Source organism: Epinephelus fuscoguttatus, linkage group LG12 (assembly GCF_011397635.1).
Source record: "Epinephelus fuscoguttatus linkage group LG12, E.fuscoguttatus.final_Chr_v1".
In the NCBI taxonomy this organism is placed as follows: Eukaryota; Metazoa; Chordata; class Actinopteri; order Perciformes; family Serranidae; genus Epinephelus; species Epinephelus fuscoguttatus.
This window is the reverse complement of record NC_064763.1, coordinates 42,663,727-42,675,873: the sequence shown is the minus strand read 5'-3', so window position 1 is coordinate 42,675,873 and position 12,147 is coordinate 42,663,727. Positions and strand designations below refer to the sequence as shown.

Here is a 12,147-nt window from a genome sequence, read left to right as displayed (position 1 = left end):
TTTTTCCTGCTTTGAAGCTTTCTTGACAATTTCTCTTGCAGCTCAGTTCTGCTGATCTTAAGTTTGCTTCATGCCTGCAGTGGAAGAAGTATTTACATCTTAATATAACACAATCAGAATTCTCTTTACAAGTAAAAGTCCTGCATTCACAATGTTACTTAAACAAAAGTCTGGAGGCGTTAGCAACAAAAAGAACTTCAAGTATCAAAAGTTAGTGAACAGGAAGTAACTTAAAACCTGTGACCTTAATTTTAATGTAACAGACTCTGGATAGATTATCCAGGAAAATCCAACGGATATGAAGTTATGCACATTCCTGAATGTCTTGTCTCTCTTCAGCTCTGCTATCAGGGAGAGGAAGGGCGAGGGGCTCAACTCAGATGCAGTTGTCAGGCGTACACCACACTCATACTCGTACTCATACTCGTTGTCCTCCGCTTATCCGGGTCCGGGTCGTGTGCACAGCAGCCTCAGCAAAGAAGCCCAGACAGTCCTCTCCCCAGCCACATCTGTCAGCTCTTCCGAGGGAACCCCGAGACGTTCCCAGGCCAGCCAGGCGATGTAATCCCTCCAGCATGTCCTGGGGCGGCCCCGAGGTCTCCTCCCTGTTGGACATGCCTGAAACACCTCCCAAGGGAGTCGTCCGGAAGGCATCCTTACCAGATGCCCGAACCACCTCAACTGGCTCCTCTCGATGTGGAGGAGCAGCGGCTCTACTCCGAGTCCCTCCTGGATGTCTGAGCACCTCAACCTATCCCTATGGCTGATCCCAGCCACCCTGCGGAGGAAACTCATTTCGGCTGCTTGTACTCGCGATCTCGTTCTTTCGGTCACTACCCAGAGCTTGTGACCATAGGTGAGGGTTGGAACTTAGATTGACCGGTAAATCGAGAGCTTTGCTTTCTGGCTAAGCTCCCTCTGAACCACAGCGGACCGGTTAAGCGCCTGCATCACTGCTGATGCCGCCCCTATCCGCCTCTCAATCTCCCACTCCATCCTACCCTCACTTGTGAACAAGATCCCGAAATACTTAAACTCCTCCACCTGAGGCAGGTGGAGGTGCTGATTCTCATCCCAGCCGCTTCACACTCGGCTGCGAACCGTCCCAGCAAGAGCCAAAGGTCACTGTTTGATGGGGCTAGGAAGACCACATCATCCACAAAAAGCAGGGACGAGATCCTCCCGTCACCGAACCTGACACCCTCCACCACTTAGCTGCACCTAGAAATTCTTTCTATGAAAGTTATGAACAGAACCGGTGACAAAGGGCAGCCCTAGCGGAGTCCAACTCTCACCGGGAACAGGTCTGACTTACTGCCGGCTACGCGAACCAGACTCGTGCTCCTTTGGTACAGGAACTGGATGGCCCTTAGCAAGGGGCCACCAACCCCATACTGCCGGAGCACCCCCCACAGGATGCCCCTGGGGACATGGTCGTAAGCCTTCTCCAAATCCACAAAACACATGTGGACTGGTTGGGCGAACTCCCATGCCCCCTCCAGCACCCTGGCGAGGGTAAAGAGCTGGTCCACGGTTCCGTGTCCGGGAAGAAAACCACATTGCTCCTCGTCAATCTGAGGTTCAACTATCGACCGGACCCTCTTCTCCAGCACCCTGGAGTAGACCTTACTGGGTAGGCTGAGGAGTGTGATCCCCCTGTAGTTGGAACACACCCTCTGGTCCCCTTTCTTGAAGATGGGGACCACCACCCCGGACTGCCACTCCAGAGGCACTGCCCCCCATGTCCACGCAATGTTGCAGTGGCGTGTCAACCAGGACAGCCCTACAACATCCAGAGCCTTGAGATATCCAGGGCGAATCTCATTCACCCCCGGGGCTCCGCCGCCACAGAGTTGCTTCACTACCTCTGCGACTTCTGCCCCAGAAATTGAACGACCCGCCCCCGAGACACTCAGCTATTTCCTCACTGGAATACGTGATGGTGGGATTGGGGAGCTCCTCAATGTATTCCTTCCACCGCCCGACAATGTCCCCAGTTGACGTCAGCAGCTCCCCGCCCCCACTGTAAACAGTGTGAGCAAGTTGCCGCCTTCCCCCCCTGAGGCACTGGACAGCTTGCCAGAACCTCTTTGGAGCCGATCGATAGTCTTTCTCCATGGCCTCACCGAAGTCCTCCCATGCCCGAATCTTTGCCTCCGCGGCTGTCACTGCTGCGCTCCGCTTGGCCCGCCGGTACCCGCCAGCTGCTTCTGGAGACCCACAGACCAACCATACCCTGTAGGCTTCCCCCAGCTGCCTTGCGGCCACAGCTCGCAACCACCGCCTCAACAATGGCAGAGCGGAACAAGGCCCATTTGGACTCAGTGTCCCCATCTGCCCTCAGGACACGGTCGAAGCTCTCCCGGAGGTCGGAGTTGAAGATCATCTTGACAGGTTCTTCCACCAGGCATTCCCAGCAGACTCTCACTGCTCGTTTCGGCCTGCCAGGTCTGCGCAGCGTCCTCCCCTTCCACCTGATCCAACTCACCACCAGATCAGTTGACAGCTCTGCTCCTCTCTTCTCTCTATGTCCAGAACATATGGCCACAGGTCAAATGATATGACTACAAAGTCAATCATTGACCTGCAACACAATCTCCTGTTGTTTTCCATCAAGAAGGGTCTTTTGAACCGTACTTCGTCTGACCCTTCACCCAGAACAAATCTGCCATGGGAAATCCTACCAGGGGTAAAATGCCTCCGACAGTGTAGCTCCTAGGGTCATTAGGGCACTCAAACTCCTCCACCAGGATAAGGTGGCGGTTCTCGGAGGAGGACCACACTTTTAATTAAAAATTGTTGCGATGGGCCAAATTTATAAACTACAATCTAAAATTAATAAAAAAAAAGAATAAATTGATTGATTGATTGATTGATTAAACTGTATTTTCAGAGTCACGTGACTTTTAGCGCTCCATATCTGCTATAAATGATTTATTTAAAAACTTTTATGTTTTACCTAAATCACCTTATTTTAGGGCGGCACGGTGATGTGGTGGTTAGCACTGTCGCCTCACAGCAAGAGGGTTGCCGGTTCGATCCCGAGTGTGGGAGCCCTTCTGTGTGGAGTTTGCATGTTCTCCCTGTGTCAGCGTGGGTTCTCTCCGGGCACTCTGGCTTCCTCCCACAGTCCAAAGACATGCAGATTGGGGACTAGGTTAATTGGTAACTCTAAATTGTCCGTAGGTGTGAATGTGAGCGTGAATGGTTGTTTGTCTCTATGTGTCAGCCCTGCGATAGTCTGGCGACCTGTCCAGGGTGTACCCTGCCTCTCGCCCGATGTCCAGCCCCCCCGCGACCCTCAAGAGGATGAATCGGTTAGAAGATGAATGAATGAATGAATGACCTTATTTTAAAAATCTCATTATTCAACAGTGGACACATCGGAAAGTGCAAATTATGAGGTTTCTGTCAGTATTTTTTAAAAACTCGTGGAGACATTAATCCAAATAAAAATATTTATCTAAATCCTGCCCAGCTCATCTGGCACAAGTTTCCCCGCCTTCATTTCCAGCAACTCGTGTGTGCAAAGCATTGTGGGGATTTTATACCAGCTGAGGATCCACACATGCATCCTTGGAATTTCTCTGAAAGAAGGACTCAATCCTCTGTGAAATTCACAAGGATCCTTGACATTGGAACAATCCTTCGGCGGGACGATGACGTGTCCTTCTTGAAATTTGGCAGTGTGAGGATCTTTCCCTGACTTTGAGAGACACCCCGTGTATGCACATGCCTGACTAACCCCACCCTTACCTCACTCTTTCTCCAGATTCATACCTGCCCTTGTCGACCAATCAGAGATCCAGCTCTGTTAACGGCACCTGGGAGCCTGATGGCGTCACTTTCTTCATCATCCAGGGCCTCGCCAGCCTTGGTGAGAAAAAGATGATAGTTTTTGTCCTCCTGCTTCTGGGTTACATCATCATCCTGGGAGGAAACAGCATGATCATCTTTGTGGTACAAAATAATCTATTAAAGTTCATTTCATCAGTTTTGCCTCAGTCTGACTAAAATGGAATTATTAGTGTCTTAATCTCGCCTTGTTTATTCTCACGCAGGTGCTGACTGATTCAAAGCTCAACTCTCCCATGTATTTCTTCCTCTCCAACCTCTCCTTCGTGGACATCCTCTTCACCACCACCACCATCCCCAAAATGCTGTCGGGCCTCCTGACAGACATGAATACCATTTCCGTCCCAGGCTGCTTCCTCCAGATGCATTTCTTCGTTCAGCTAGGTGTAACTGACTATGCCATCCTGACTGTCATGGCGTACGACCGCTACGTGGCCATCTGCAACCCTCTGCGCTACACAGCGGTCATGACTCGGCCTGTCCGGCTGCTCCTCATCGCAGGAGCCTGGAGTTTTGCCGCCTTCTGCACACTACCAGCTACCTCCATGACCTGGCAGCGGCTTTACTGCGGCCCCAATGTGGTGAGGAATGGCTGGTGTGACCTGTCTTCTGTACGGCGCCTGGTGTGTGGTAACACCACCATAGATAACATTGTGTCCATTTCCTTCGCCATACTGGCGCTACTGACCACAGGAGTCCTCATCCTCACCTCCTACATCCTGATTGGTGTTTCCATATCGAGGATGGGTGTCGCTCAAAGGCTGAAGGCCTTCAGGACGTGTGCCGCCCACCTGACTGTGGTGTCCATCTCTTACAGCTCGGCCTCGTTTGTATACATCTCCTACAGGGTGGGAAAGTTTTCACCTGAGGTACGAGACGAATCATTCAGCTTTAATTTTTACCTTTGCCTTTGTTTTAGTCTCATATATGTCTACCAAAAGATACGATTAAGAGTGCTGTTTTCAAAACCAGTATTTTAAATAAGACTCGCAAAGAGTTCAGAGTTTCATTTTTGACCTTTGAAGCAGAAGCCTGACAAACAAATGTCAAGATTGGGTCCATTTGTGTTTCCAAAGCTTTCAGTCACATCCTGTGGCCCTTCTCAGCAGACTGGGTCGCTGAGTCTGATTCTATAAATGTCACTCCACCACTTCAGTCCAGACCGAAATCTGTAAACAACTATTGGAAGGATTGCTATAGTTCAGATATTCAGGGTCCCCAGAGGATGTATCTTAATAACGTTGATGATCCCCTGACTTGTCTTCTAGCTCCACCTTGAGGTTGATATTTATGGTTTCAAGCAAAATATTTCAACAACTAACCTACTGGATGGATTGCCAGGAAGTTTGGTACGCACTTTCATGTTCCCCTCGGGATTAAGCGCAATTACTTTGGTGATCCTCTGACTTTTCCCCGAGTGCCTTCACCAGATCATTTTCATGTGTCATGTTAGCACACAACTAGAATTGCTGCTTTGTGCACAGTTACATTTTGACCTTTGACCAAAAAAATTCTAATCAGTGCACTCTTAGGTCTAAGTGGTCGTTTGTGACAAATTTGAGAAGACCCCCTCAAGGCCTTCTTGAGAAATTGCATTCACAAGAATGAGATGGATGCAAGGTCAAAGTGACGACCTTTGACCACCAAATTCTAATGACTTCAGTCAGCTCACATTTTCAATTCGCTTCCTGCAGATATGTTCACATGAGATATTGGGCAGTTATGATTAAATATTTCCCCCCTTAGCTGGAGCCTGCAGGTGGATGCTGGGGTGGAGGTGGGGCTGACAGAGCGAGCAGCAGTGCTGATGCAGGGCAGCAGCGGCATTGACAAGACAAAGGGAGAGCTGGGAAGAGGATGTGTTTTATCGATGATAGAGTAGTGTATGTGTATGAATCAGTGCAGCTTGAGCTGATAGCCTGAACGAGCTTGCAGGCATCATTCTATTTCATTTTTGAGTCCAAGTGGACGTTTGTGCTTAAATTGAGAAAATTCCCTTAAGATGTTCTTGAGATAGCGCTTTCACAAGAATGAGACAGACGAGGTCATAGTCACCTTGATGTTGGACATATGACTACCAAAATCCCGGTTCATCATTGAGTACAAGAGGACATTTGTGTCAAATTGTAATAATACATTCACATAAATGGGACTGATGGACAAAATTGGAAACACATTGCTTTGAGCCACAGCTGTCATCTGCACAGAGGGATAGAAACGTTAAACTAAGATGGCGAACTCTTTATCCCTGCGAATCATCAACTTGTTGTCATTGTGAGCGTGTTAGCATGCCTGTGTAAGCGTTAATCTCAAAAGCAGCATCAGCTGTAGACTCTTTCCATCAGAGCAGTGCTGGGAGTGGCGCAGAGAAATTAGTCATGAAGTTATAAATCCTCCGGAGAATGACATATATAGTATAATTCATGGCAGTCTGGCCTGCAGTCTTTCACATATGTATTTCTGGTGATAGGTAACCATTCTTATACCTTGATGCTATCAGTGAATATGTATTAGATAGAGGGAAAGTCAGAAGAAGGCCAAAATCTTCAGGACTGACCCTCTGGTTACCATGAATATCTTTCTAGGTGTGCATTACTGACACTGTGTTGTACTCTGCCCCGACCTCTTGGATTCATCCAGATGATGATATCCACAGCAAATTAAATGTGCATTTGTCCATTTGGTCTTGAAAATACTTTGTCAAACAAAATATTAAAAAGGCACCAGCCTCAAAGTTTAATGGTCACCAACAATAAGAGGAATCATGCTAATGCTGCTTGGCTGGTTGGGGAGCACAAGCCTTCACAGAACATTTCATAGAAATCTGAACATTCAAAAGTGTTGGACGACAGACTGACCAACTTTGTCATCATCAGGATCTGTGGCAAATGGCAGAGTGAACCTCGTGTTTATTAAAGTTTGTTCAATCTATATTTGATTTTGTTTTAGGACCGTATCATTGTGTCTGTGCTGTTCTCCGCTCTGACTCCTTTCCTAAACCCGATGATCTACAGTCTGAGGAACAAGGAGCTGCGAGAGTCCATCAGCAGGACTCTGAGCAGGTTCAGATCTGCTGCTGTGTTACCCACAAAGGACGTCAACACAGTGTTCTGACTGGGAGAGGAAAGCTGCCGCTCTGCTCACCACACACCCACAAACTGGAGACAGAAAAGACAGCTGAATATCCAGGACAGGGCTCCAGATGTCTGTTTGGGATTAAAAAAGACTGTCATGCACAGAAACTTATTTAGAAATTATATGAATTTAAACTGGTCTTTTGGAATTGTACATTGTGCCAAACATATAATGTTGTTCTGCTCTCTGTATATTTATTAACACATACACAAAGTTTATTACATTAAATCTACATCAACACTAAAAAATAATGGCCACAATGGTCCTTTTGACCATCGGCATCGAGGCGACTGTGGCTCAGTAGGTAGAGCCACCACTGAGAAGCTTATTGGTTCCATCCCTGACCCATGCAGTCTACATGTCAAAGTGTCCTTGGGCAAGATACTGAACCCAAAACTGCTTCCGATGGCTGAGCTTTCTGATGTGAATGTTTATCTGATGAGCAGGTAGCCCCTTGTCTTGCAGCCTCGGCCACCAGTGTATGAATGTGTGTCTGAATGGTGCTTGTGAATTGAATTGAAAAATTTTATCTAAATTAATTTACCATTTTAAAATGTATACGTGTAATAACTTTGTTGAATTAAAAAATGATGCTGGTGGTACCTCACTTTTCTGAAAGTATCTGTATTTTCATTATTTCCATCACTAATGTTGTGTTCTTGGTAAGGTTTGAGGTCATGGTTAAGTTTTAAAATTTCTATCAGAAATAATTATGATAATTAAAACTAGTTATTAATTATATCATGTAGCATTAATTCTGAACTCTGATTAATACTTAGAATATAACTATAAGCAAAATTACTTATCAGTAGTACAGACTGTAGGATTTTGTTGTTTTAGATATAGGAGAAGTTGACAAGATTTATTTGTTCAATATTTAATAAACAGCATGATATTCCAAATGTGTTTATTCACAAGAGAATAATCAAAACAGACGACATATCCTAAACTAAAGACTAAGACACAAAAAGTGTGTGTGTGTGTGTGTGTGTGTGTGTGTGTGTGTGCGTGTGTGTGTGTGTGTATGTATGTGTGTGTGTGTGTGTGTGTGTGTGTGTGAAATGCAAATTTGCAAACCCTAGAAAAGTGAAGGAATGACCCGCCCTACACTCTATGATTGGCTAATACTTCTTGCTTTCATTGGTTGGATTGGTCAGGTTTAGGCAGGAGAGTGGGAATTGTTTGGGTTAAGGTAAGAATGTCAGGGTTATCCAATTAGAAGCAGAGTAAGGCAGGCTACTCCTTTACTATTCTAGGATTTGAAATTTGTGTAAAAGCAACGACAAAATGGCTGACAGCAGAGATAACTACAGAGAAGATGGACAAAGGTCCTCTGAGCACATTGTGAGTCAGAAGAAGAATGGAGCATGTGAGAGTGGAAGCTTTAAGTTTCCTCTCTCAATGTAGTTATGTTTAAGAGCTAAATATTTGTGATCTGTGGTGTGTAAAGGTGCCGGGTTAGTAAAAGAAATGCTACTCTGCCTGTTAGTGGCGTTGGCTTACTAACATCGACTTAGCCTTTGGAGAATCCAACTAATCAATACGTGTACATTTGTAAGCTGTGGACTCTTGTGATGTCTGCGTTGTATTGATATGAAGAGGCCCAGGCTGTGGATATCTTTGGAGGCGATCTCCGTTTATTCCTCACAGCAAGTGACAAAAACAAAATCCTCTGTCATACACAACCACACAAACTCCAGTCCAGACACAAATTAAGCGATACAAGTTTACATTAGTATAAAATGAACTTAAAAAGCTTAACAGCGCTAAAACATGGAAATTACTAAGAGAGCAATGTAGCCTTACCTCTCCCACAGAGCACAACAGCAAAAAGGGAGAGGTAAGGCAGGAGACACCCATTTACAGGTGGGGCACCCCCAAAGGTGAACACAGGGGTACAGAAACTGAGTATCAAACGTTCCACATATTGACTACGGAGGCCTAAGTGTGTCAGGTAACAACAACACAAACAAATTTTCTATAATTATAATACTTATTTTTACAAATATACATTTGACTTTGTTACACATATTACTGCTGTATAATTGACCCTGTCACACACTGACAAAGATTAAACACTCGTCCTGAGCCTGCACAGTTGTTCTAAAGCTGTGCCCACTTGTAACCTTAGCTATGAATGGAGGGGAAAGAAAGATGCTTTGGCATGCTGCTTTTGTTAGCTGGGTCATTATATGAAAACATGCCATTTCCCATTCTTAATGTTTGATTTTCAAAGTACTGTTTTAAAACTATTTATGACCCTTTTTGGATTAAATAGATCCTTACCTATCAGAAATAGGTGCTGTGCCATCTCAGACTATCTTTTTTTTTTTTTTCCACACTTAATAAACATGCATATGTGTGTTTTGTCAACCCTGTTACGATACACCATTTAATGTTTGAAAATGTTTTGAATGCATATTTCCAAAAAATCTGATAAACTATGAATGATAAATCTCCCCTTGTTACACTGAGTGTGTTTGTACAGTGGGAATATTGAGGTGTTTCTGTTTTATCCATGGATGAATATGCTCATTTGCAATTGACACTTTCACAGCATCTTTCTTTTTAAGAACAGAATATGAAAAGAAAACAATAATACCCCCATCTGTTCTGTAAATTACTGGTTTCTTTTACTTAACATATAAAATGAGTTGATTTGACATTTGTGTTTTCATTTTTTGAATTATACTAGAATATTATGCAAGTAACAGAGTTGACATCTCAGTAACAGGGTTGGCAACAGTTACCATACTGCTAGTTTAAATTGCAGCTTTGGGTGTAATGGAGATCATGGGAAATTCATAAACCTTTAATTCAACATGACATTGTGCTGATAGTGTATTAATATAGATCAGTATAGATCATTAACCTCATAGCTGAGAGGGAATTCGTACAAATTCATAGAAATTGTGCACTTGGTGACAAGTTTTTGAAATTTGGCATGGTGTTAAACTTGGTGGAGAGGTATAACATGGTCCAACATGGAGCCCATTAAAATTTGGAGCAGATCCAGATCTCCGGTGAGGGCCATATTGAAATTTGTGGCTATCCCAACTTGGTTTTTGAAAACCTTATACCCATACCTTACACTTTGCCAAATTTCAAAAACTTGGTCACCAAGCGCACAGTTTTTTCAATTTCCCTCTCAGCTAGTGATGAAACTTGTAAAACCATGTATATAATGTAAATATTATTGGTACAGAAAGTATATTTTCATGTACTCGCAAAACCATACTTTTGTCAACCCTGTTACGCTAGAATGGTAACAGGGTTGACGAAAAATGTTCTTGGCAGCCATTACTAGCCATGTGGTGAAGGTCATGAGACCACATGGTGTGCATTCATCAGAGGCCTATATCATGTTATTTATGTACATTAAAAATTTCTATCAAATATCTTTTTAGCGTGTCCTTTTGTGGAAACAGGGTTGACACAATAAGCTTGTCCCTCTCCGTCAAACATTATATAACTCTAAGAACAATCATGAAAATAAGAGGACACTTATTTGTCTTTTCACCAGCATGTTCACAAAAGGAAGCTGATTTCACTCCCAGGAAATCATGCAACTTTCGGAGCAGTCCATTATCTCAGAAGGGGTGTTTTCATTAACAGTAACAGGGTTGACGACTCCCTGGCAACCCAAATAAATTGATGTTTTTTACAACATTTTACAGATATTAAGAATAAAACCCATTCGTGAGTTATGAAAGGACACTTGAGGCTTTATATATAAGTTTATGTTTTTATGATAGTTTATGTTTTTAACTTTTACATTGTTTAATGTTACAAGAGATATCATGGAAAATAAATTCTAAAATGATTATAGTGTATTTATTGTGTTTATTGACATTTATAGCACAGTTTTGTTCGCGGGACACAAAATGGCAGGTTTTCGTATAATGACCCAGCTGGTGGTTGTCTGCTGTGGATGAGCCTGGCTCAGAAGAACTGTGGTTCAAGCTCGGTCTCTGCTGTGCTGTTTATTTGTTCATTTCAGATCCCGATTAGTCACTGCCTCAGCAGCAACTGTTCTTCCTGGGGTCAATTAAAATCACAGTGGAATTAAAATTGACAAGCCAAAACAAAAATATTGTAAATTTACATGATAAACAACATGATATTCTCACATAACAAAGGCAAAGCCAATAATTGACCTATGGCTAAGTCATGCCCCCTCCACTCACTCGGACAAACTATCAACATTCAGTGACCGGCGCTATGGCAGGTGTCACAGTGTATACAGATACAGGTATACAGGTGTCATTGATGATTTTTGGGGACAGATGTTACTTCTCAGATGTCATTGAGAAGTAACCAAAAGGGCCTAAACTACACATTGGAGGGATATATTCATCATTTTATTGTTGAGAAGGTCGATGAAAAGCTTAAATTACAAGCCAAAATTTACAGGTCACAGTGGACGCTTGTGAACCGCATCTGGTTGCCGTCACCATCAAAGACAACAAGTTAAAGTGCCACTGAAGTTAAGGTTTTTGGCTCAGAATATGAGAAAAGGATAACGGCCTTTTTACCATCTTTACCAAGAGTGTCTCTCCGTTAGTTTGGTGCTACAGTATTTACACTGAATCATTCAGCATAACGTTTGCCAACCTTTGTTATCTCTGCCATTACAGATAAGTTAATGAAGCTATAAGCTCCAGAAGTTAACGTTAGCTTAACTAGAGCCCTTTGGACAACAGCTAACAATGATGTACCATCACCAAAGTACAAAACTAGAACAAAATAGGCTAATGAACTCCCAGCAAACAAGGTGACATGATGAACAACGCAGCTAGGAGCTAACGTTAGGCTAACTTTAGCTAACGTTAGCTAGAGATGTTAAAGATAACTTTATATTTCTTTCCAGCAAAGTGACAATATGTTGCCTCAAACACAATGTTGACTTACCTTAGAACAGATGTAGACATCATTGTTAATCTTATTCACGTTGAGTTGATGTTGTGGTCTAACGTTACCACACAACTTTATCCAAAGGAGACACTTTTCTCGCTTGAGATGTGGTTTAAAGTGTAAAAATACACCTGGTCGCCCAGCCTCTCAGGATACCTTGTGTCAGAGTTGCATGTACCCCATGCACACCGTTTGACCATTTCTAAACTTCAAATCTCAGAAAAAGCTCATAAAACCCAACAA

At 43.7% G+C, this 12,147-nt stretch overlaps 2 protein-coding genes across 4 annotated transcripts in view; both read left to right on the top strand.

Annotated features, from left to right (window-relative positions):
* Positions 1-7,019, top strand: part of LOC125898771 (olfactory receptor 10J4-like) — a 37,873-nt gene extending 30,854 nt beyond the window's left edge. Inside the window, exon 4 of the mRNA XM_049592716.1 lies at positions 6,918-7,019. Within this exon, the coding sequence (XP_049448673.1) occupies positions 6,918-6,969 (52 nt within the window). The 3' untranslated portion in view covers positions 6,970-7,019. The remainder of the gene's footprint in view (positions 1-6,917) is intronic.
* LOC125898750 (neuronal acetylcholine receptor subunit alpha-9-like) overlaps positions 1-12,147 on the top strand; it is a 258,716-nt gene that overhangs the window by 104,582 nt on the left and 141,987 nt on the right. The gene's annotated exons all lie outside the window — the stretch shown is intronic.